This window comes from Phalacrocorax aristotelis, chromosome W, assembly GCF_949628215.1.
Source record: "Phalacrocorax aristotelis chromosome W, bGulAri2.1, whole genome shotgun sequence".
In the NCBI taxonomy this organism is placed as follows: domain Eukaryota; kingdom Metazoa; phylum Chordata; class Aves; order Suliformes; family Phalacrocoracidae; genus Phalacrocorax; species Phalacrocorax aristotelis.
Window position 1 is genome coordinate 4,497,341 of NC_134310.1, and position 25,234 is coordinate 4,522,574.

At 46.8% G+C, this 25,234-nt stretch overlaps 1 protein-coding gene across 1 annotated transcript in view; it reads left to right on the forward strand.

Annotated features, from left to right (window-relative positions):
- Positions 1-201: 201 nt before the first annotated feature.
- Positions 202-25,234, forward strand: part of LOC142049683 (katanin p60 ATPase-containing subunit A-like 2) — a 34,241-nt gene continuing 9,208 nt past the window's right edge. The window contains exons 1-5 of the mRNA XM_075077612.1: positions 202-308; positions 11,161-11,311; positions 14,173-14,264; positions 16,132-16,242; positions 16,780-16,783. Of these exons, the coding sequence (XP_074933713.1) occupies positions 202-308; positions 11,161-11,311; positions 14,173-14,264; positions 16,132-16,242; positions 16,780-16,783 (465 nt within the window). The remainder of the gene's footprint in view (positions 309-11,160; positions 11,312-14,172; positions 14,265-16,131; positions 16,243-16,779; positions 16,784-25,234) is intronic.

Genomic DNA, 25,234 nt, shown 5'->3' on the forward strand with positions numbered 1-25,234 from the left:
TGCGTAACGTCCATTTGCCATATTTCCCTGGCCTGAAGGCCTCTGGGATTAACTCCTAGCCCTATGCCTGGTCCGTGATGGCTGCAGGTAGGGCAGGCTTGTCTTCGGCTGTAGGCTTGTAAATATCCATTCCAACACCCTTATCTTCTCCCCCTTTTTCTTTTTGCGCTGAGTAAGTGCACCCAAAATGTGAGTAGAACCATGGAGTATGGTGAGATCGATGGGGAGATCGGGGTCCAGCCGGTCTACTGCTCTCTGAACGATCTCAGAGCTGAGGCGTTGTATCATCGAGGTTTGTTCGGCAGTCGGTCGGACCGGCGCGGCAGGGTCAGTGCCCTTTAACATAGGGCGAAGAACCTCCAAGTCATCATTAATGATTCCGGCTACTGGCCGTAGCCATTGTAGGTCGCCTAACAGCCGTTGAGCATCATTGAGGGTTTTAATTGCTGTGTGTAACGTAAGTTTCTGTGGACTTACCTGAGAGTCACTGATGCGCCATCCGAGGTATTTCCATACTGGCGAACGTTGAACCTTCTCTGCTGAGATTACTAGGTCGTGTAGCTGGAGCTGTTGCTGTAAATATAATTCTTGCTGTGCCGAGAAGGGTTGTTGTTGCGCAAACAAGATGTCATCCATGTAATGGTAAATTATAGTGTCCGGCCATTGCTGCCGCACATTTTTTAATGCAGCATCTACGAAAAGTTGACACAGAGTAGGGCTATTCTTCATGCCTTGTGGCAATACTGTCCATTCGAAACGTAAGTCAGGACCCTCTCTGTTGATTGCTGGTAACGTAAATGCAAATCGCTGGGTAACCTGAGGATGCAGCTTTATAGTAAAGAAGCAGTCCTTTAAATCAATAATTAGCAAATGCCAACCAGTTGGTAACATGGCTGGATTTGGAAGGCCAGGCTGTAAAGCCCCCATCGCTTGCATTTGCTGATTTACTGCCCGTAAATCATGTAACAGCCTGTATTTCCCTGACTTTTTCTTGATAACAAAAATAGAGGTGTTCCAGGGGCTTGTCGACGGTCGGAGATGTCCTTGATCTAATTGTTATTTTATTAATATGTGGGCTTGCTGTAGACTTTCCCGTTTGAGCGGCCACTGCCCGACCCATACTGGCTCTTCTGTGAGCCATGCTGATCTTCTGTGGACGAGTGTCCATCAAAGTGACATCTACTGCTGTTGCCAAGTCCAAGCCGAGGCTTCCTCTGGTGGCGGGTTGCAAATTGGAAGCTGGCCGGAGCTGCTCGGCACGACTGGTGGCGTGGTGACGGAGTGCTGAGAAGTCACTGGAGCCGCAATTGGTGCCTGCGCGCTGCGACTCTGGGCGCTCAGCTTCCCGTTTCCCGAACGCTGGCAGGCAGTTGTATTGTGGCCTTGAGCCTGGCAGTGTTTGCACCATAAGTTAGCTTCGCTGCACTGTCTCTTCATGTGTTCTGCTTTTCCGCAGCGGAAGCATCTAAAAGTAGCTGGCCCTCTGTTAGGGTTTTTAGCTGGACCCAATGGGGCGAGAGCGGCACAAACCTGTTGTTGAACCTGTACCATTCCCTGCCCAACTTCCCTCAGTGCCTCAACTAACATAGCTTGAGGACCGGTAGGTACTCGACTCATGCGTTCAAGCATCACCTCAATGCCTGCGTCTAGGGGAAGTGTAATTAAAATACTTTTAGTAGCTTGGTTGGAGTTTTCCATAACACATTGACTCAGCAATGGGCCCTTCATAAACTCAGGTAAGTCGGTACGATCTAACGCTTCTGTAACTCGATCTACAAATGTGGCAAAAAGCTCTTCCCTCCCTTGCTTAATCGACATGTAAGAAGGGGTGATTGGTGCTGTTTTGACGCGCTGTAAGGCGTCCCTTGCTAGCCTCATTGATTCTCTTAATACATCAGGGCCTGTCTGCATTTGCATGTCTAGAGACGAGAAGGGTCCTATTCCCATAAGTTGTTCTACTATTACTCCTGCTAGCGGATCGTTTTGCTGGCGCTGGGTGTTTGCCGATCTATCGCATAGGGCGTGCCAGTGAGCCTGCCATAAAAGCTGCTGCGACTGTGTCAGTATGAACTTCATAATGTTTTTAATATCCTCGGGACAAAGCAGCCCGCTTCCCCAAATGTAATTTAGCATCTGTCTGGTCGGCTCACTGTGTACACCCGATTCGCTGACCGTACTTCTCAGCTGGTTCAAGATTTTCCAATCAAGAGGAGTATGGTGTGCGAATAAATTTTGATTGTTAGCAGGGTCCGGTTGATAGATGACAGGGAAAGCCTGAGCCAACAAGTCGGCGGTCTCTAGGTCCCCATTTTGTAATGCCTCAAACCCGATTTTCCGCCAGTCAACTCGGCTGCGCACACTAGGCACAGAACGGTGACTAGACGGGGTGCTCGGCTTATTTTCCTCCACCGGAGAAACTACATCACATAAATTTTCAATATCTTCACCTCCCTTTCCCAAGCTTATTCCTTCTCCGCTAGTTTCTACAGATCCACCAGGAGGAGGAGGAGGGGGAGGAGGAGGAATAAGGGGCCTTCGAGGTACGATAACTGGGATCCCCGAGAAGGGAGGCGAAGGATTGCCTAAGCCAATTCCAATCTTTCCAGCATTGGGGTCACAATTGTCTAGCTGATCAGAGGCGGCTGTTGCTAATCTTTTTTCAGTTTTATATTTTTTCATACAGTTAATAACTTCCCGCCAAGGTTTCATTAGCTTTTTCGCTGTCTTATCGTCATCTATCACCAAGTCCCACAAACAATCACCATAAGCTCTCCACTCCTCTACTTCAAAAATCGACTCCGGTTCTTTAAAGAACCCTTTCGCTTTGCCCACTGCAACTAGCCCTGACAAGTCTTTTAACTGACTTACTCCCCGCTTTTCTAAAAAGCGCTTTAATAATTCAAAAGCTACCTCGACCTCCATCGCCCGATGTGAGGATAAATCAGCGTCGTTTGTACGGCTCTCGCTCCCGGGTTAGCTTCAACTGCGGAAAGCGGATCCCCTCTTGAATTCCGAGGTTGGATCCAGGCCGGAGGGTCGGAACGTATCAGAAATGATGCATAAATCGACTCCTCTTTTGCCCCCTGGCCGCCGTCTGCCAGTGCGTCTCCGTCTCTCGCTGCCATATCAGAAATAGTCCTTTTCAGGTCCCTGTTCGTGCGCCAGTTGCGGCGAGCGAGGAAAGCAAGCAGCCAACTCAACGTGAGTGATAGAGCAAGCTTCAGTTTTAGTTTTAAGTCACAGCGCTTTTATATGCTCTTGTAAACAAGCTTCAACAATTACTTCATACGGATTGCGACACCTCCTTAACGAACAGTCTATTTCTGTACTTCGTGCCTAAACTCCTTGTTCTTGTTTGTCGGTTGCTCTCAAGTCCGAGAGATATCCCTGCCTTTCTTCTTTGCTCTCAAGGCCGAGATATCTCTCGCCTTTCTTCCTCCTCCTGGTGACTTGCAGATTCTCTGTAATTTCCCATCATCGGGTCTGATCTCTGTAATTTTCCATCAGCGGGTCTGACGCCGGGTCTGTAGTCAAGCTAATTCCATCGCGTACCTATAATCCTCCAGCCCGCTTTCTATCTCAAACAACTTATCAGGGGACCCACATGTGGACTCAAGCCTATAGTTTCCCACATTTGTATGACAAATCTCATAGGCAAAATGTTACTAATCACAGCAGAGTAAACAAACCAACACCAATCTTTAACACCAACTGCAAAAAGGACAACATGGTGCTGTGACCAGCAGCTGTTATTATCTCCAACCCTTGAGCCCCACATTGGGCACCAAAAAAGACTGTTGTGGTTAAGCCGGCAACTCAGCCCCACACAGCTGCTTGCTCACTCCCCCGCTGGTAGATGGGGGAGAGAATCAGAAGGGTAACACTCGTGGGTTGGGATAAGAACTGTTTAATAATTAAAATTAAAAGAAACCACAACAAAAATGCAATGTGAAGGAGAACAATGAGAGGCTCGAAACCCAGGGGTGCTGGGCAAGGGGAATGAACCGCTGAAACAAACCACATGTGACACAGACAGTCACCACCCAATGCTGCGCCTCTCCCGAGCTGCAAACTGCCCCCCCTTAAAATACTGCTCATGGTGTCACATGATATGTAATGAACATGCCATTGGCCAGTTGGGGTCAGCTGCCTCCGCCGTGTCCCTGCCCCTCCCAGCCTCCCACAACGAGGTGGAGCGCAGGAAGCTGGAAAGGTAGCTGACCCCTCCCCACAGGGAGGAGAATTAACCCTTTCTCAGCCAAAACCAGCACAGAGGCTCTGCAGTTAAATTGTTGCACTGACTGAGGAGATGTGTGTTCTTCTCCCATTGCTAGCGCAGATTCAATGATCAGGTTTTGTCATATTTAGGATTGTATGTGCAGTAAGGATACTCATTCCTGTAATGGGAATCAAAATTTGGCCCAGTGCAGTTTTAACAGTGGAGCTACCATCATGCTAAAGCCTATCACAACATAATTTTGTTCTTTAAGGCCAAGTAATTGACTTCCATGGGACATTTCAGGATGCCATCAAAGTATCATCAAATGGAATAGCCTTGAACAGCCTTAATTGTTATCCAGATCCATCAGTAAGTGTTTGTTCATTTTTCCATCCAATGAATATCAGTTTTACATAACCAGGAACAAAATGAAATACCGCAGTGACGTTGTCTTTGTTCCAAAGTGCTAAAAACATATTTAGATTTGAGTGGTGTATTTCCTTCTTGAATGGACAGTTATACTTGATCCTGGTCTAATTTGTTGACAGTTATTTACTCTTTGAACATGAAAGTAGGCAACAAATACAAATGATACCTTATGATTCACAAAAAAAAAAATAATTGCAGAAACCCACAGAACTTCTGAGGGTGAAATTCTCATTCCTTTGTATTCAGTATGTTATTTAGTGTTCGCCTCAGCTGAGACAAGAACCTAGTTTAGATGGTCAGGAGAAATTTTCAGAGAAAGCTCTGAGGAGACCTTATTGTGGCCTTTCAATATAGAAAGGAGGCTTAGAAGATGGGGACAGACTTTTTATCAGGGCCTGTTCAATAGGACAAGGGGTAATGGTTTTAAACTAATAGAGGGTAGATTGAGACTAGATAGAAGGAAGAAATTGTTTATGATTAGGGTGGTGAAACACTGGCACAGGTTGCTCGGCAAGGTGGTCAACACCCCATCCCTGGAAACATTCAAGGTCAGGTTGGACGGGGCTCTGAGCAACCTGACTGAGTTGAAGTCCCTGCTCATGGCAGGTGGGTTGGACAAGATGACATTTCAAGGTCTCTTTCAACCCAAACCATTCTATGTGATTCTATGACTTTCTGTTTTACTGTTTTTATCTGAGTGATAGTAGGATGAGGGGAATTATTCAAACATTTCCATTGTATTTCATTAGAGAGTTAATTTCTTCAACACTTGTAGGGGAATAGACAGGGATCGGCGACCGGAAGATCACGGGATGTAACGGAAAGATAGACTCCTCCCCATAGGAGTGGCAGGAACAGGAAGCGCAAGAGCTATATAAGCGTGTGACGCAGTTAAATAAATGGACATTTTGTATCCATCATATTGATGTCTGTGCATCACTGTCCCCAGGGTGGGTAGAGCCCTGTGTCCCGGAGATATGTGGCCCGAGATAAGTTCTCCCATAGAAGCGTACAGCAACAAGTGGTGACCCTGACATGATCGGCAGGGCGGCATGGCAAGTTCGCCGGGGGAAAAGATAGCTTGAGGCACGCAGGGGTGGGACGGGGAGCCGCAGGACGGTGGGCGCGCCATGGAATCAGTCGTAAAGGTACTGAAGGGATTGGGGAAGGAATATGGAACTTCGATTTCGAAGGTGCCTACCTCAAAGGCCATCCAATGGATGATTACGCAGGGGCTCATACGAAGTCCTGCAGACATATTTAATAAAGATAATTGGGTGAGAATTAAAGAGGAGTTAGCCGAAAGGGCTATGATGGGAAAACCCCAGTACATACAGCTCTGGGGAAAGATACACCGGTTACTATTGAAAGCTCGGGATGATCAGGAGACGTGGCGGCAGGCGGGGCTGTGCCTGCACGGTGCTACAGGCGACAGTAGTCCGGAAATAGACCCAGGATGGGCAGTGGGGATGCAGACAGGGGCAAGCATCACGGGGGATGGGGAAGAAGCGGGGAGTTTGGACGGAGTAGCCTGGCCAACTACTCAGTCTGAGGCTCCCAAAGCAGCGGTGTTCCCTGTTGAGCCAACAGGATCTTTGGAATGCCCCCCTGCATACCCCTGGGACGATTTGGCACAGGCGCGGGTACCTGCGTGTGGGGAGGGGGACGTGGCGGCGGACGCAGCGGGAGCGACGGAGCGGAAGGAGAAAGATGATCAGCGCCGGCAGCAGCACCGCCCTCTGCCCGACCCTCGAGACTGGCTCCCGGGGCAACCCTTGAGATGGGAGTCGGACAAGGAGGAGGATTGGGGTGCCTGGAGGGGAGGACAGGATGGGCATAGATCAACCTCGAGTAGCAGCGAATCAGAAGTTGGGGAAGAAACCGATGTCCACATGTGGGAAGACGGGGCAGATTGCCTGCAGCACTCAAAAAAGAGGCATAAGGCAGCAGGGACTCGGAGGACCAGTCAGAAGGAGGGAGGAGAGGGACTGCCAAAAGGGGAGGTCCGGAGCGCTGCAGCTCCGGAGGGGTCCGTGGAGGACGTGCTGCGGCAGCTGCAGCAGGCTATGCACACGCTAGGGGAAGTAACTCGGGGGCAGACAGGACTCTTAACGAAGGGTGCGCCCCAGCGACAGTCAGTCGAGTTACCTAACTGGCGGCTGATAGCCAGAGATTGTAACCTCGATGGAGTAAGGATAGAGATGCCCGGGATATTCCCTGTCCGGATAGCTCCTGGAGGAGGGGCAGGGAGCTGCAAGTGGTGCTGGAGAGTTCCCGTAGAGCGTATAGCGAAGTGGGCAGGTATTAAAAAAAAAAAAAAGAAAAAAAGAAAAAAAAAGCGGAACCTTGGCAAAAGATAGAGCAAGGACTAGCAGAGCCATTTACAAAGTTTTGTGACAGGTTGCAGAAGGTTATTATAGAATCAGAATTGCCACCAGCAGCCAAGGAGGCAGTCCTTATGGATTGCCTCCGAAGTCAAGCAAATCCGCAGACACAAGATGATGTCCTCCGCACCCTGGCGGCAGGGGCATCATTGGGTCAAACTATCAGGCATGTCTTGTGCCAGGAGGCATTGAATCAGCATGGCGGTGTGGGAGCGGACATCTGCCAGAACCCTGACTGTGGAAGCGAAGAAAGGGTGATGGTGCAAGCGGCCGGGGCGGGGCCGAGATGTCATTTGTGTGGACGGCTAGGGCACTTTAAAGCCGGGTGCCCGCTAGGGGAAAGGGGAGGACGTAATGGAGGAGGAGCATGCCCAGTAGGGAGGTGCTGGGTGTGTGGGAAGCCAGGACACCTGGCAAGAGATTGTCCAACCACAAAGCCGGGAAACGGCCAAAGGAGGGCGAAGCGAGGGGGATGCGCACCTCCTGTGAGTCAAATGGCCCCCATCATGGTGCCAGTGCCAGGAGCTTGGCCCACCGTAGCGGGCCAAGGGGGAGTGAACCTTCAGGCAGGGGAGCAGAACCAGCAAGATTTGCAGGTTATGGCCCCCGCGTGGCCTTGGTCATAGGCTGTGACAAAAGACCCATGGCAGCGGTGATGATTACCCCACAAGAGCCGAGTTGCCTGGCACGGATATGCCTGGGAATGTTAGTGGATACCGGGGCAGATGTCACAGTGATGCCACTCGAACGGTGGCCACCAACTTGGCCCCTCGCCATTGGAAAAGGTATAATAGGGGTGGGAGGAGAACAACAAACGAGGACTAGTACTTGCCCTGTGAAACTCGAAGTCATGGACCAGGAGACAGGGAAGCTCCTCACGGCCGTAGTGACCATACTAGTAGCAGATGGGGTAGCAAGCCCCTTGTTGGGGCGGGACGCCCTTGCCCAGATGGGGATCGGGTTGAAAACTTTAGCATAGGGGCCACTGCCTCAGAGGGGCTTCGTCACCACAAGTTAGTGTGGAAAACCGAACAGCCCATCTGGGTGGAGCAGTGGCCCCTGACAACAGAGAAAGCAGAGGCTGTAAGAGCTATAGTAAAACGAGAGCACGAAGCAGGGCACCTAGAGCCCTCGATGAGCCCGTGGAACACCCCTATATTTGCTATAAAAAAGAAAGATAAAAACCAATGGAGGATGCTGCATGACCTTAGAGCAGTAAATCAGCAAATGGAGGACATGGGGCCTCTCCAACCTGGCCTACCAGATCTGAGTGCTGTCCCGAAAGGATGACGAGTCATTGTTTTAGATATCAAAGACTGCTTCTTCAGTATTCCGCTACATCCAGATGATAGAAAGAGATTTGCCTTTACTCTGCCTGCGGTGAACCGCGCAGAACCAGGTAGTAGATGGCAGTGGACAGTACTTCCGCAGGGGATGAAAAACTCTCCAGAGATCTGCCAGAGGTATGTGGCTTCTGCATTGCAGCAAGTAAGGCAACAGTATCAGGAGAGAATCTACATGATCCACTACATGGATGACGTCCTCATAGCTGCGCCCACCGAGGCGTTGTGTGAACAAGTCTTTTCAGACACCCAAAGGGGCCTTGCGGGACAGGGCCTCAAGGTAGCTGAGGCAAAGGTACAGTGAGGACCAGTGTGTGGATTTCTGGGTGCTAGAATACAAGGGGATTCCATACAAGCTCAGCCTATTAAACTTACACCTTGGGTTAAAAATTTACACGATGTACAGAAGCTGGTAGGAGCACTGCAGTGGTTGCGGACGTTTGTGCGCATCACCGGTGAGGAGATGCAACCTTTCTATGCGTTGCTGAAAGGGACCGACCCATGGGAGCCCAGGAGTTTAGACCCTGAGGCAGTCCAGCAGTTGCAGATGATAGACCGTCGAATGCAAAAGGAAGGAGTATGGCGGTGGGACCCTCAGGAGGAATTAATCGCAGGTTGGATTCTGACCGCTGGTGGAGGATTAGGATTGCTATATCAAATACGGGCGGGGGAAGAAAAACCACTGCGATGGGTATATCAGAAGGTTCCCAAGGATGCATTCTCCACAAAAGTCAAGGTAGCCGGGGGAATGATTTGGCGTCTGCGACGGGAAAGCAAGGGAATCTTTGGGAAGGAGCCATATAAGCTCACAGTGCCGTGGAATGGGGAGAAATGGCGGAAGGTGGTAGAGAGTGAAGAGGATATACAATTGGCGGTATACTCGTACCCAGGGAAAATCGTCACAGGCACGGTACAGAGGTGGGTCGAGACAGCCAAAGTGGTGGATTTAAGTGTGGATAGTAGAGTTTTGGATACCCCTCACCCAGGACCGACATATTTCACAGACGCTTCCTCGAAGACGAACAGAGCGGCAGTAGTGTGGAAAGAAGAGAATAGTTGGATGCGCCAGACGTATGAGGAGCAGGGTAAAAGTGTGCAGTGGCTAGAAGCGAAAGCGCTAGAGATGGCCCTGCGAAAGGATATAGATCGGCATATAAATGTGTGCACAGACTCCTTATACGTGTATAAATTAGTCACGTCCATGAAACGAGAGGGTGTACCACACACGGAAATTGCCTTGATGCTAGAGGTTGCTTTACCGCAGCGAGGAGCGACTGTGACAGTAATTCACATTCGCAGTCATCAGACGGGGCCTGGACCACTGATTGAGGGGAATCGCATGGCTGATGAGGCAGCCGTGGGAGTCTGGACATTGATGGAGGTGAAGAAACTGCATGAACAACTGCACCTGGGTGCTAAAGCCTTGGCAAAGGAGTGTGGCATCTCAATAAGAGCAGCAAGAGAAGTAGTAGCCACCTGTCCTTACTGTCAGCACTCGCCATTGTGGGAGGCAGGAGTCAACCCTCGAGGACTGGAAGCAAATGCTATCTGGCAGACTGACTTTACTGAATGTCCACAGTTGGCCCCCGGACGGCACCTCGCAATTACAATTGATACATATAGTGGAGTCATCATGGCTACTCAACATCAGAAGCAGACCACAACGCAGTTGGCTGCGCATTGGACCACGGTGATGGCATGGCTTGGAAAGCCCACCGAGATAAAAACAGACAATGGACCATGCTTTCGGGCTCGAAGTACCAAAGAATGGTGTAAAGCTTGGTATATTGTATTAAAACACGGCATTGCTTACAATAGCACGGGGCAGGCAATAGTTGAACGCGCTCATCGCACCTTGAAAGCAAAGATAATGCAGCTTGGGGAGGGGGAGGGGTATAAGGGAGCTATACCCGTAGCAGCTCAGCAAACTATTTTAATGTGTGCACTATATTCGCTTAATCATTTTATATGCGGGCAGGAGCAAGTTACAGCAGCGGAGAAGCACTTTGGCGAAGCTCAAGCAGGCGAGCGCTATCCGCAGGTACGAGTAAGGTTCCCAGGCAGTGAGCAATGGGAGAGAGGATGGAAACTGAGATGCCTGGGGAGGGGCTACGCTGTGGTTGAGAATGAAGGGCGCATAGAATGGGTGCCTGCAAAGTGTGTGAAAGCAGAACTGTGCAAGGATGTACAATGAATAATCCCTTTCTGAGTTGTCTCTTTGCAGGGTCTACTGACATGGATCCTCATGCTAGCCGTACCATTGGGAAAAGAAATGAGCTCCTTGACAAGATCGCAAGCAATATTGCAGCGAGAGCGACACTGGGAAAGGGCGGCAAAAGAGAGATATGAACTGGGACTGGATAGAAATAATTGGGGGGATCTTGTTGTGTGTAGTAACCATGGTTACTTGTGGGCTGCCATTGTTATGCTGTGTTATAAGACAAATCAGAGAGCGCCTGCAAGAGTTACATGAATATAGACCTGACCGCAATATGTATCCGCTTACGCAAGTAGCTTTGTAGAACTTTTAGCAGCATGGGGAGGGGGAGATGTAGGGGAATAGACAGGGATCGGCGACCGGAAGATCACGGGATGTGACGGAAAGATAGACTCCTCCCCATAGGAGTGGCAGGAACAGGAAGCGCAAGAGCTATATAAGCGTGTGACGCAGTTAAATAAACGGACATTTTGTATCCATCATATTGATGTCTGTGCATCACTGTCCCCAGGGTGGGTAGAGCCCTGTGTCCCGGAGATATGTGGCCTAAGATAAGTTCTCCCATAGAAGCGTACAGCAACAAACACTGTTGTTTGTCGGTACTGGAAAAACATTGCTTGCTAAGGCTGTTGCCACAGAATACAATACAACCTTTTTCAACAAATCAGCATCCACCATTGTCAGTAAATGGAGGAGTGATTCAGAAAAACTTGTCCGGGTAAGAATTATTATCTTATTCATTATAATTTAACAAACATCAGGTGCCCACTTAAAGAACTGGAGTTTAACACAGAACTGGAAACTGAGTATTCCTCTGATGCTCATAATCTTTCCTGTCTTGGACAAAACATGACTCTGTTCATATCTAGTTCTTAAAATGGGAATAACATCACCTCTGCAGAAGCTTCACAATGGATTGTTGCTGTGGAGTTTTAGTTCTGTAATGCAAGATGAAGCAGATGTCCTGAAGGCAGCAAAGATCTTTGACTCACTGACTAAGAGACAGGCAAGCAGAGTTCCTAACTAAAATTGTGTTTGCTTGGTGACCTCTTGTCCTGGTTTCAGCTGGGATAGAGTTAAATTTCTTCATAGTAGCTAGTATGGGACTATGTTTTGGATTTTTTCTGGAAACAGTGGTGATAATGTGGAGATGTTTTAGTTGTTGCTAAGTAGCAGTTACACTGGTCAAGGACTTTTTCAGCTCCCCGTGCTCTGCCGGGTGCACAGGAAGCTGGGAGGGGACACAGCCGGGACAGCTGACCCAAACTGACCAAAGGGATATTCCATACCATATGACGTCATGCTCAGTATATAAAGCTGGGGAAGAAGAAGGAAGGGGGGGGATGTTTGGAGTAATGGCATTTATCTTCCCAAGTAACCGTTACACATGATGGAGCCCTGCTTTCCTGGAGATGGCTGAACACCTGCCCGCTGATGGGAAGGAGTGAATGAATTCCTTGTTTTTCTTTGCTTCCGTGCGCAGCTTTTTCTTTCCCTGTTAAACTGTTGCCTCACTTTTACTCTTCCAGTTCTCTCCCCCGTCCCACCAAGGGGGAGTGAGCGAGTGGCTGTGTGGTGCTTGATTGCTGATTGGGGCTAAACCACGACACCTCTTCAAAGTGCTTTACATCCTTTCTGCAAGGGTTGGCTCCTAGGCTCCCTACAAAATGTTATTTAGATTCCCAAATTTGCTACTATTCTTAGTCTTCAGGGCACAGAATTGGCAAAGAATTCCTTTGTCACAAAGATGTTGCAGTCAAACACAGATGTAATGTTGTTTTAAGGAAGGTACTTCGATGGTAAATAGGTAAATGTATTTTTGCCTATAGACTAGGAAGTAGCATGCATGGCTCAACTGTGGTACAAAAAACTTCAGGGGTTCAGGTGTAGCATCCTTGCCCTAAGATGCCCATCCTAATCTCTCCACAATGTCCACCATTTCAGTGTAAGAAATCCACAAGCTCTTAGCCTTCCTTTATGCTCATCTCTTAGGCTACACTTCAGATAGATAGAGAGCTCTTGAAAATGAAGAATTCTGTCAGACTGCACTCAGCAAATGGCATTGCAAGTGTTGTTAATCTCTCTTGAAACTTAGGCAATGTCTGCAACATAATTATTTTTCATGTCTCCTTTGTCCTTTAAAATGGCACATTTTTCTTCTGATACCTCCTATGTTTTTGATTCTCTTGACATCTGTCTTAGTAGCTTCCTAGAAGTTTCCCTTCTGGCAGGAGTACGGATGGGACAGTCTGTTTTTTGACACCACTGTCCAGAAGGGTTTTTGTGAACATGCTGCAGCATTCACAATGATATTGAATTCATGGCATTTCACCCTTAGTTGAGTTTTTGGCAGAATCCAGAAATGAAATAAGATTGTGGATTGGGACAGATCTAAAAAAAAGTATTTTGTGCATTTATATCATAAAATCACGTGAGGCTGGTGCAGGAGTTTTCTGAAGTTGTGTGGAGTATATGTTGGTTTTGTGCTCATTTGGAGGGATGTCTGCTCATCCAGTTCTCAGCTGTGTTGGTGTGATTTTATATTTTAGATTTGTAGTAAAATTGTAGACTGCAAACTGTCAGCTTGTTTTGTATGAAAACAGTGATAGCGGGTGTATAAACAGAACTGATATCCTAGCGTCTAGTTTTTGTTTCAACCATCTTGGAGGAGCCACTTATATGGCAAGAGTATTGTATAATCCAATATTCTACTTAATTGCAAACTTTTGCTTCCTTAAGCAGTACTAATTACAATACTGGTCATGGACTCCTTGTGACTCTGGGTAAGTAATTTAAACCCTGTGCTTCATATCCAAAGAAAATAATATGTATCTTTTTGAATTTTTTTTTTAAGTGTTCCAATTACAAAGTGCTGGATTAATATATATTGTTAGTGGTATTTATTTAAAAACTCAAAGAACACTTCACTGAAGAAGAACTGACAGTATGTTTTCACTGCTAATGTAAGCCTCTTCATGTTTACAGAAAAATAGATGAAACTTCTTTCTCAAAAGGGTAGAGCCAGATTTTGTGAGTCAGCTTAATATTCCATTTCTAAATATTGATTGTTCAAGCAGTTTGTGTTTGTTTTCACCAGGAAAACCAAAAGAACTGCTTGATTCTTCTCAAGAGAATCAGTCCATTTTCTTTCATTATGGTTCAGCTGATTTTTAATTTTTTTCTCTCAAATCCTTATTTAAAACAACTACAAATGGAGCAACAATGAAAGACGGACATTTAATCTCTGATAACAATTTAGGAGTTCCCAGAATCCTCTGATGGATCGTTTTCTTCTATCCCATTATTCGCAGGGTACTCTGATAGGATTTAGCCAGAAAGATTTACATATAAAGACAGGATTACAAGCCTGTGTTCTTTATATCGCCTTTACAAACCTTTCAGAATTTGAGAGAATTCAGGGACCCTCAGACTACCCAGAGCTTTTTCCCAGCAGATATCCCTTTTTGTCCTAGAAGTTTGGAATGTGGCTACTGTTATTTATCTTCTGTGCCAGCAGCCCTTAGTGCCTTTTTGTGTTAGTTTATCTTTTCTTTCACATTTACTCTTCTCTCTAAACAGGTGTTGTTTGAGCTTGCCTGGTACCATGCTCCTTCCACAATTTTCTTGGATGAGCTGGAGTCAGTTATGAGTCAAAGAGGCACCGCTTCTGGGTAACTGATGAGAGCACTTCCTATGGCTTTAGGACATTTGTCCCCCTTTTACTGCATCTTTTCAATTGTGTGTGTGTCCAGCTGCTGACCAATGTTTAATCATAGAGCATACCTGTGAGAAACAAATCTTTGCTAAATTAAAGCCTGAGGCTACTCTATAAACAGGAGCATGGTTGGGCCCCTGAAAGACTTGTCTTTTAGATTTTATGGACATTATAGTTACTTTGAGTGATAATGGTAATTTTCTTGACTTTTTATTAAGCAATTTTTCTTTTGTTCTGTTATCAACTTCAGGAGCCTCGCAGTGTGTTATTGTCAGAATGCCTGCCGGCTCCAAAAGCACCGCTTCATGGAAGCATTGCATACGCTGTGGGGATTTGAAGAGCGAGATGTAGTGGTTGTTTCATTCACAGTAGATGAGATCAGTAGAGAAGCAAGTGTGAAAGACAGGTTGTGTGAAGATTAGCAAGGGACTATGGGTCCAGCAAGACTGTGAGGAGGAGGGAGGTGCACGAGTGTATAACTAGTAGTGCTGTACTCTAAAATAATGGATTTGAAGAGGAAATAAAGGTAGTGGGAGGGAAACAACAGATGACTTGTTAGAGGTGAGGAAGAAGCAGCTGATTTTGTGATGCTTTGGACAGGTTTAGGCATATCAGGGTAAGATGGAATGTACACCATGGAATGGTGTTTTCATTAATGGGACAAATTTTGGTGGCATTGTCAGGACTTCCAGATGCAGGAATGGGGGTTGTTACTATTGTCATCCATGGTGTAGACAGCTTATAGTTAAAAACAAATTGAAAAGGTTAGGGATGGGGAAGAAGCAGGAGAAATATAAAATATTGTTAGAACCATTAGGAGCCCATTACAGTGGATTTTATGTACTGTAAATTACATGCTCACAAAGATTTATAAATAGAATATGCCATATCATAAAACTACAACTTGTAATAATTGTCAGTTAGTAGCTATAAATTATGGGCCAGATTTTGCCTTCATATATACTTTTAAAAGCTCTCATTAACATCACTGGATTATATATTTTAATAAAGATTTTTATCTAAGATTATATAGTTATTTTTACATATCCTTATTATATATTGACCTTGCACTGATGTGTGGATGCCTTTGCAGAAATAAGCCATTAAACCTGAATTGTAGCTCTAAGGCCCTGATATTTTCTCTGGGTTTGATCCAGGAGTTTCCAAGAACTCCACATTTGGGACCAAGAATTCAGATTGGTTTCCTGCAAAATTGGCCACCTGGATCAGGGCCAGAATTCTTAACACTGCTTAAGCTCCCCTTCTCTTTTTGAGGAAGGATCCTTTCTGTGTGGTCTCTGCCTCATTTTTAAATTCATTTTAATACAGCATTTTTTTCTTTTTGCTTGTGATGATAGAACATTTTGCAAAATATTGAATCCAGTAGTAGGTGTATCTTCTTGTGGCCACTTAACGTTCACTCACAGAAAAACGCCAGTCGTTGCCCTGAATAGGTAGGTGTGTTAGTTATTTGTTGGCAACTATCACATTATAAATATTCTCTTGTATAGATCAATCAATCAAAGCCTTAGCTGTTTTCCAGTAAACGTCAGCATTGCGTGGAGATTAATATGAAGAAAAAAAAAAATATTTTCTTTGGATTCAGTAATAGCGAATTCTCCTCACTTTAATGCACTGAAAAGAGTCCATTTAAGTAATCATTAGAAAGCTTGATTTTAATGCTTAGATGTTAGCTAATGGAGCTTAATCATGCTTTGAACTGGGGCAAAACTGACAAGGGCTCAGTTGCTGTGAATGACACTATAAATAAAGATGATTACTTTAATGCACTGAGCAAATAATATTTCTCTGAATCTTGGTAGTGGTGAACATGAAGGAAGTTGGTGGATGAAAACAGAATTACTGGTGCAGATGGATGGCTTGGCCCGATCTGATGATCTTGTATTTTTTTTAGCAGCTTCCAAACTGCCATGGTAAGAGATCCAGAGAGTACAGTTTGAATACATTTGCATGAGCTTCTAAGCACAGATAAAGATTTTATTTAGACTTTTGCAGAAAAAGCCTGGATATTTGGATAAAGCATTTAAAGATTAATTTGAAGCTTTTACTTTTAAACTCTACAATTCTTGCTATTTGTGCCACATGACAATAATCCATAATAAAGTCAACATATGCTGGTGCCACCAACTGCTGATATTTAAAATGGAGTATTTGACTTTATAGGAAAGTTATTTACTATGTTTAAGCTAAGAAGGGTTTCAGCCTGGAACTGTAAGGTGCTTAAAACATCTAGTGCTTAGAAGGATACTCCATAAATAGGAATGTTGGATTTTATTGGTAACAAATGTGACTTTTAAAAGTTGAGGGACAAGATTCTCCAGTACCTTTAACATAATTCAGAATAGACAAATAAACGTTTTAAGACTGGAACTAGGGCACTTCATCATGTTGGTTCCCAAAATGGGCAGGATGTGTATTGAGAAGACGACAGACAGGAGAGGATGAGGTAGGGAGGTAACGTTCGTAGTATAACAACTGTGGATGCTCAGGGGAGTCCAACAGACAGCAGAAAATGGCCAGCTCATGTGCTCCCTTGGGTTTGTTCAGCCTGGACAAGAAAAGACTGAGGGGGGATTTCATCAATACCTATAAATATCTAAAGGGTGGGTGTCAGGACGATGGGACCCTTTTCAGTGGCGCCCAATGACAGGACAAGGGGCAATGGGCACAAGTTGGAACACAGGAAGTTTCAGCTAAGCATGAGAAAAAACTTCTTTCTTGTGAGGGTGCCAGAGCAGTGGCACAGGCTGCCCAGAGAGGCTGTGGGGTCCCTTCCCTGGAGACATTCAAACCCCTCCTGGACGTGGTCCTGTGCCCCCTGCTCTGGGTGTGCCTGCTCAAGCAGGGGGTGGGACGGGATGATCTCCAGAGGTCCCCTCCAACCCCCACCATTCTGGGATTCTGTGAATAGTCTCCCATGGTCACTGTCAGAGCCAGCATGTTGATCTGGCTTTGATCATTCATCTGAACTAGTGTAGTATATATTTTTCTTCATACAACACATTATCAAATGGTTGCAAATGGTACATGGGGAAAACAACAGCTGTTGGTTGAGCACGGATATTTTTAACAGTCTGATTTGTAGCTCGCTAATCATTTCCCAGAGTAGGAGCCAACACTGGTACAGAGAATTGAAGCACACTGATGATGGGCTTGTTATTGCAGTTAATTTTTGTAGATCTGGAACTAGTCTGTGGATTTCTGCCTGCCCCTGGGCTACCAATCCATGAAATTTCCAGTGGAAGAACATCTTTTCCAGCAGAGAAATCTGGGCATTGGAAGCAGAGAGGGGAACCTCAGCAACGTTAAACTGTGGAAATTATCTGTTTGGTGAGGGACGGTCTTGGAGGCAGATGTCTGCAAAAACGATGAGTTAGGCATAAGAAGGGTTTTTTTCCATGCTTCCTTCTCTCCCTGAAGTGTGCCTGAAGCAGAGAAATACAAGGTGTCTGCTGGGGGCAGCCTGAATGACTAATGTTTTGCAGTTTGCCAATCATGCTAGCACTGAGGTCTTTCTTGATATCTGTGTCCCTAAAGGTGTGCAGACCTAAGTGGGCCTCTTCACCTCTCACACGTAGAGGTGGTCAAGCTAGGAGTCTGAAAAGAAGAAGACGGCAGTCCTGTTTCCAGGGAACTTCAAACCATGGTTTGGGAAACGTTTGGTGGAGCCCAATGGCAGGTGTTCCCAGGAATGACCTTGTGTGAGCAGTGGCTCAGCAGCATTTCAAGTGGAAATACTTGAAATTTGACTGAAAGGCACGGTGTTTGTTGACGTGACGCTCACCCAGCTCTGCAGTGACAGCTGCAGAGCAAGGTATCCAAAACCGGCTGGGAACAAGTGAGGGCTCTGCACCCACAAAACCACAGGCTTCATTCCTGGATTGTTTTTCATGGTTAGTGGTTTTTGGTTGATTCTCATGAGTTTGCCATAGGGAGATGTGTTGGAAAAGCCTCTCTGTGTGATGGAGGGCTCTGGGCTGTGATCAGCAGGCTGTTGCTGGCCGTTGGGAGTGTCCAAGTCTGAGCGACACTGTGTGTGTATCCACAGCTGCTTGCTTTTGAGTACTTAGGAAAAAAGCATCAACTCCCAGTGCATATTTTATTTTGTATAACGTACGAATGCACTTCTCGGTTATGACACACCACCTCATGTTCTCTCATAAAGTTTGTGGTAATGCTTTATTCCTTTCCTCAGCTGATCCCCTTTTTGGCAGGCCTGGCTGAAAAGCCAAGGGAACAAGCAAAGAAAATTGAACAACAGAGGTGATGTTGGTGCTCCAGAATTGAGGCTCAAAGGTAATACTTTCAGTCAGTCCCGTGTATGCCTGGCCCATTTCAAAACATGTTAGTGCTATTAAGCCTGAGTCCTTCAGAGGCACAGAAGAATGTGGTTCCCCAAGTCTCCCCAGCTCTGTGGATGACTCTGCCATACAGTATTTCCTGCATGATGAACAAAGGTGTATTGTACCACAGACCATCAACTTTCATGAACTTTGTGGGCAGTGTTCACCTAATTTTGGCACCTAAGGTAGAAGGCAAGGTTCCCCTGTGTCATGGTTTTGGCTGGGTGTCATTGTTCAGCCTCAGCCGGCAACTGAACACCATACAGCCGCTCGCTCACTCCCCCCCCCCCACCCCTGTGGGATGGGGAAGAGAATCAGACAAGCAAAAGAACTTGTGGGTTGAGATAAGCACAGTTTAATGATTACAATAAAATAATAATAATAATGATTATGATAATAATGACAATAATGTTAATATAATAAAATGGAAAAGGAAGGGAAAGGGAAAAAAGGGAAAAAACCACAGAAACACGAACGATAAAACCGCTTACCACCCACTGACCGACGCTGCCCGTTCCCGAGCCGCGATTGCTTCCTCCCTCCCCCGGCCAGCTCCTCCCACTTAACATACTGGGCATGACGTTACATGATATGGAATATCCCTTTGGTCAGTTTGAATCCGCTCTCTTAGCTGTGCCCCCTCCCGGCTTCTTGTGCACCTGGCAGAGCATGGGAAGCTAGAAATGTCCTTGACTAGTATAAGCGCTACCCAGCAACAGCCCAAAACATCTGTGTGTTATCTCAACATTTTTTTCCATGCTAAGTTCAAAGCACAGCACTATACCAGCTAGAGTGAAGAAAATTAACTCTATCCCAGCTAAAACCATGACACTGGGACAGAGTTAATTTTCTTCACCGCAGCTGGCATAGTGCTGTGCTTTGGACTTAGTATGAGCACTTCCCGCGCTCTGCCGCGTGGCGGGGGGGCTGGGAGGGGCAGGGCCATGGTGGGGGCGGCTGACCCTGACTGGCCAATGGCATGTTCATTCCATACCATGTGACATCATGACCAGTATATTAAGGGGGGGCAGTTTGCGGCTGCGGGGCAGTGCAGTATCAGGTCGGTGGGCGGTGAGGGCCTGTGTCGAGTGCGGTTTGTGGTTCCTTCCCCCTTCCCCCGTCCCCTCCCTTCCCCCCTCCCCTGGGGCTTTGCGCCTCTCCTTGCTCTCCTTTACATTGCATTTCTGTTGTTGTTTCTTTTAATTTTAATTATTAAACTGTTCTTATCTCAACCCACGAGCGTTACCCTTCTGATTCTCTTCCCCATCTACCAGTGGGGGAGTTGAGCGAGCGACTGTGTGGGGTTGAGCTGCCGGCTAAACCACGACAACCATGTTGTCATTTTGCAGTTAAAGATTGGTGTTGGTTTGTTTACTCTGCTGTGTTCTGCTGTGATTAGTAACGTTTTGCCTATGAGATTTGTCATACAAACATTTGTTTTCAGCTTTATCTGGTATTTGGGGTTTTTGCTGAAACCATTCCTGTACTTTGGATACCACCTTGTTGAGGCAATTAGCAATTATACCTCCTCCTCTGAGAGACTTTATATGGAGGAAATACAGAATGGTATCTTAGCAACTTTGTTCTATGATGTCTCCGCCTTTATTACAACAACCTTTTTGTATCTTGAACATCCTTGGGTGGTTAAGGGGCACTTATTGTTAGTTTTTGGGCATGTTGTTTTGGTTTTGACTAAGCAACTTAAGAATATCACCCAGAAATCTGCCCCAAGGCTTGATAGTTACGAGTGGCAGGGCATGTGGGATAGCATGGGCAAATAGCTAGGGCAGTGGGCACCCCCAGTGTTTTGGGGTTTCACCCCCGAACAAGTGCAGAATCCTGAAAAACTAGTAGAATATTTGGAGAAAGTATGTTGTTATGCTGGGAACTCCAGAGAGACACAGATAACTGCATCATGCTGGGGCCTGGCCCATGCCTACTGAGCCCTGTTCAACAGTATTCAGTGCTCCCAAGGGGAAGAGAATGTCTCTGGATTGAAAGGCAAAGTGACTGGCACTGTAGTCACTCCAGCCCTGATGACAAGTACTGGAGCTGACAACTAGAATCAACCCGTGCCAGTATCAGTCGCCCCCATACACAAGACGAAATATTGGAAACGGATGTCAACTCGTTTCGAAATGGATGATGAAGAAGCAGGGCCATCACAAGGAGACAAGGAGGAAGAAGTCATAAATGAAATAGAGACCACCCGATCCCTGTCCTTAAGCGAGTTGCGAGATATGCGAACAGATTTCAGCTGTCGTTCAGGTGAGCACATTGTCATCTGGCTGCTCCAATGCTGGGATTATGGGGCCAGTAGCCTGGAACTAGAGGGAAAAGAGGCCAAACCACTGGGATCCCTTTCTGGGGAAAGGAGCGTTGACAAAGCAATTGGAAAAGGAACACAAGCCCTCAGCCTCTGGAGGCAACTCCTGTCTGGAGTGAAGGAAAGGTATCCCTTTAAAGAAGATGTTACATATCGCCCAGGAAAATGGACAACTATGGAGAAAGGCATCCAGTATCTAAGGGAATTAGCTGTGCTTGAGGTGATTTATGGTGATCTGGACAATCAACGGTCCTCCAAAGATCCAGATGAAGCCGAGTGCACACGACCCATGTGGCAGAAGTTTGTACGGCGTGCACCATCCTCCTATGCAAGCTCATTGGCAGCAATGTCCTGGAAAGATGACGAGACACCAATGGTGGCGGAGGTGATTGATAGAATCTGGGATTATGAAACAAATATCTCTTCCTCGCTCGTCTCTGCTGTGGAGAAACTATCCCAAGAGGTCCAGCAACTCAAAGAAGATCTGTCCTACTCCCCACCTCGACAGAGTAGTGCCTCAGCTGTTAGGAATAAGCGTCCTTTGGCTCAAAGGAGAGGATACACACCACGGGCCACCCTATGGATCTACCTGCGTGACCACGGAGAGGACATGGTGAGGTGGGATGGCAAGCCTACCTCGACCCTAGAGGCACAAGTGCGTGAACTGCAAGGAAGAACAATCACTCAGGGAGGCTCCTCCAGGAAAGCTGCTGCTCCAATTTTCAGTGAGCAAGTCCCCAGACAGAGGAGTAGAAGCGCTGATTTTATTTCTAAGTGTAATAGAGGGACTCCTGATTCACATTTACAGGAAGTGAGTTGTGAGTGCCATGATCAAGACTAGAGGGGCCCTGCCTCCAGCCAGGTGGAGGAAAGGGATGACCAGGCTTACTGAACTGCGTGGATCCAACAGGCTGGCACGTCCGACCCACAGGAGTATAAAGCTTTAGTGAACACCGGTGCACAGTGCACCTTAATGCCATCAAACTACAAAGGGAAAGAACCCATTAGCATTGCTGGAGTGACAGGGGCATCCCAAGAGCTAACTGTATTGGAGGCCGAAGTGAGCCTCACTGGGAATGAGTGGCAAAAGCACCCCATTGTGACTGGCCCAGAGGCTTCGTGCATCCTTGGCATAGACTACCTCAGGAGAGGGTATTTCAAGGACCCAAAAGGGCTTTTGGTGTAGCCGCCTTGGAGACGGAGGAAACTAAACAGCTGTCGACCTCGCCTGGCCTCTCGAAGGACCCTTCTGTTGTGGGGTTGCTGAAGGTCAGAGAACAACAGGTGGCAATATCGCACCAACCGAGATGTCCTGATCCCCATCCATGAGCTCATTCACCAACTGAAGGGCCAAGGAGTCATCAGTAAGACCCACTCACCCTGTAAAAGTCCCATATGGCCAGTGCGGAAGTCTAATGGAGAGTGGAGACTAACAGTAGACTATCGTGGCCTGAATGAAGTCACTCCACCATTGAGTGCTGCTGTGCCAGACATGCTAGAACTTCAATACGAACTGGAGTCCAAGGCAGCCAAGTGGTATGCCACAATGGATATTGCTAATGCATTCTTCTCAATCCCTCTGGCAGCAGAGTGCAGGCCACAGTTTGCTTTCACATGGAGGGGTGTCCAGTACACCTGGAATCGACTGCCCCAGGGGTGGAAACACAGTCCTACCATTTGCCATGTACTGATTGAGAATGTACTGGAATGGGGAGAAGCTCCAGAACACCTTCAATACATTGATGACATCATTGTGTGGGGCAACACAGCGGAAGAAGTTTTTGAGAAAGGAGAGAAAATAGTCGAAATCCTTCTGAAAGCTGGTTTTGCCATAAAGCAAAGTAAGGTGAAGGGACCCGCAGAAGAGATCCAGTTCTTCGGAATCAAATGGCAAGATGGACGTCGTCAGATTCCTATGGATGTGATCAACAAAATAGCAGCCATGTCTCCACCAACTAGCAAAAAGGAAACACAAGCTTTCTTGGGCGTTGTGGGTTTTTGGAGAATGCATATTCCAAATTACAGTCTGATCGTAAGCCCTCTCTATCTCCTTGTGGAAAAGCATCGGAGATGGAAGGCTGCAGTAGGGAGTCCTATATGAAAAGTAGCCGAAACGGCTGAAGGAGAAGATGAATTGAGCCAGTTTGCAGAGGTAAAGGCCATCCAGCTGGCCTTAGACATTGCTGAATGGGAAAAGTAGCCAGTGCTCTATCTTTATACTGACTCCTGGATGGTGGCGAATGCCCTGTGGGGCTGGCTGCAGCAGTGGAAGCAAAACAACTGGCAGCGCAGAGGCAAACCCATCTGGGCTTCCGCATGGTGGCAAGATATTGCTGCCCGGGTAGAGAACCTGGTTGTAAAGGTACGGCATGTGGATGCTCACATCCCCAAGAGTCGGGCCACTGAAGAACATTGAAACAACCAGTAGGTAGATCACGCTTCCAAGATTGAAGTGGCTGAGGTGGATCTGGACTGGCAGCATAAGGGTGAACTATTTCTAGCTCGGTGGGCCCATGACACCTCAGGCCATCAAGGGAGAGATGCAACATACAGGTGGGCTCGTGATCGAGGGGTGGACTTGACCATGGATGCTATTGCACAGGCTATCCACGAATGTGAAACATGCGCTGCAATCAAGCAAGCGAAGCGGGTAAAGCCTCTGTGGTATGGGGGACGATGGCTGAAATATAAATAAGGGGAGGCCTGGCAAATTGACTATATCACACTCCCACAGACCCGCCAAGGCAAGCGCCATGTTCTCACCATGGTAGAAGCAACCACCGGCCGGGTGGAAACATATCCTGTCCCCCACGCCACTGCCCGGAACACTATCCTGGGTTTCGAAAAACAAGTCCTGTGGTGACATGGCACCCCAGAGAGAATTGAGTCAGACAACGGGACTCATTTCCGAAATAACCTCATAGACACCTGGGCCAAAGAGCATGGTATTGAGTGTGTGTATCACATCCCCTATGTCATGGTTTTAGCTGGGATAGAGTTAATTTTCTTCACTCTAGCTGGTATAGTGCTGTGCTTTGAAATTAGCATGGGAAAAAAAACCTGTTGAGATAACACGCAGATGTTTAGGCTGTTGCTGGGTAGCGCTTATACTAGTCAAGGACATGTCTAGCCTCCCATGCTCTGCCAGGTGCACAAGAAGCCCGGAGGGGAGGGGGCACAGCTAAGAGAGCGGATTCAAACTGACCAAAGGGATATTCCATATCATGTAACGTAATGCCTAGTATGTTACCTGGGAGGGGCTGGCCGGGGGAGGGGGGAGCAATCACGGCTCGGGGACGGGCAGCGTCGGTCAGCGGGTGGTGAGCAGTTGTATCGTTTGTGTTTCCGTGTTTTTTTTTCCTGTTTTCCCTTTCCCTTCCTTTTCCCTTTTATTATATTAACATTATTGTCATTATTATCATAATCATTTATCATTATCATTTTATTGTAATCATTAAACTGTGCTTATCTCAACCCACAAGTTCCTTTGCTCGTCTGATTCTCTTCCCCATCCCACAGGGGTGGGGGGTGAGCGAGCGGCTGCGTGGTGTTCAGTTGCCAGGTGAGGCTGAACCACGACAGTCTATTTTTGGTGCCCAACGTGGGGCACGAAGGGTTTGAGATAATAACAGTTGCTGGTCACAGCATTGATTCATCTGCTCGCAGTATTAGTTTGTCCAGTCCTTACCATGCTGATTGTAAAGTACATGTTAAAACTTGCTGTTGGTTTTGTCAGTTTGCTGTGCTCTGCAGTGATTAGAGATATTTTGCCTATGAGACTTGTTATTAAAACACTGGCCTTGACTGTTATCAGTTATTTAGGTCTTGCATGGAAGCCGTTACTGTACTACAGCTACCACCTCATGGAGGCAATTAGCAATTATACCTCCTCCTCTGAGAAGTTTTTTATGGAGGAAATACAGAATGGCACCGTAGCTGCCATCTTATGTAATGTCTCCTTCTTCATTACAACAACTTTTCAGTATCTTGAACATCCTTGGGTAGTCAAGATACATCTGTTGATATTGCTTTGGCAGGTGGTATCAGATCTGTCTAAGGTTAGTAAGCAAGTTAAGAATATAATCCAGAGATCTGTCCCAAGGCTCGATAGCTATGCGTGGCAGGGTATGTGGGAAAGTATGGGCAAATGCCTAAGACGGTGGGCACCCCCAGTGTCTTGGGACTTCACCCCTGAACAAGTGCAGAATCCTGAAAAATTAGTAGAACATTTGGAGG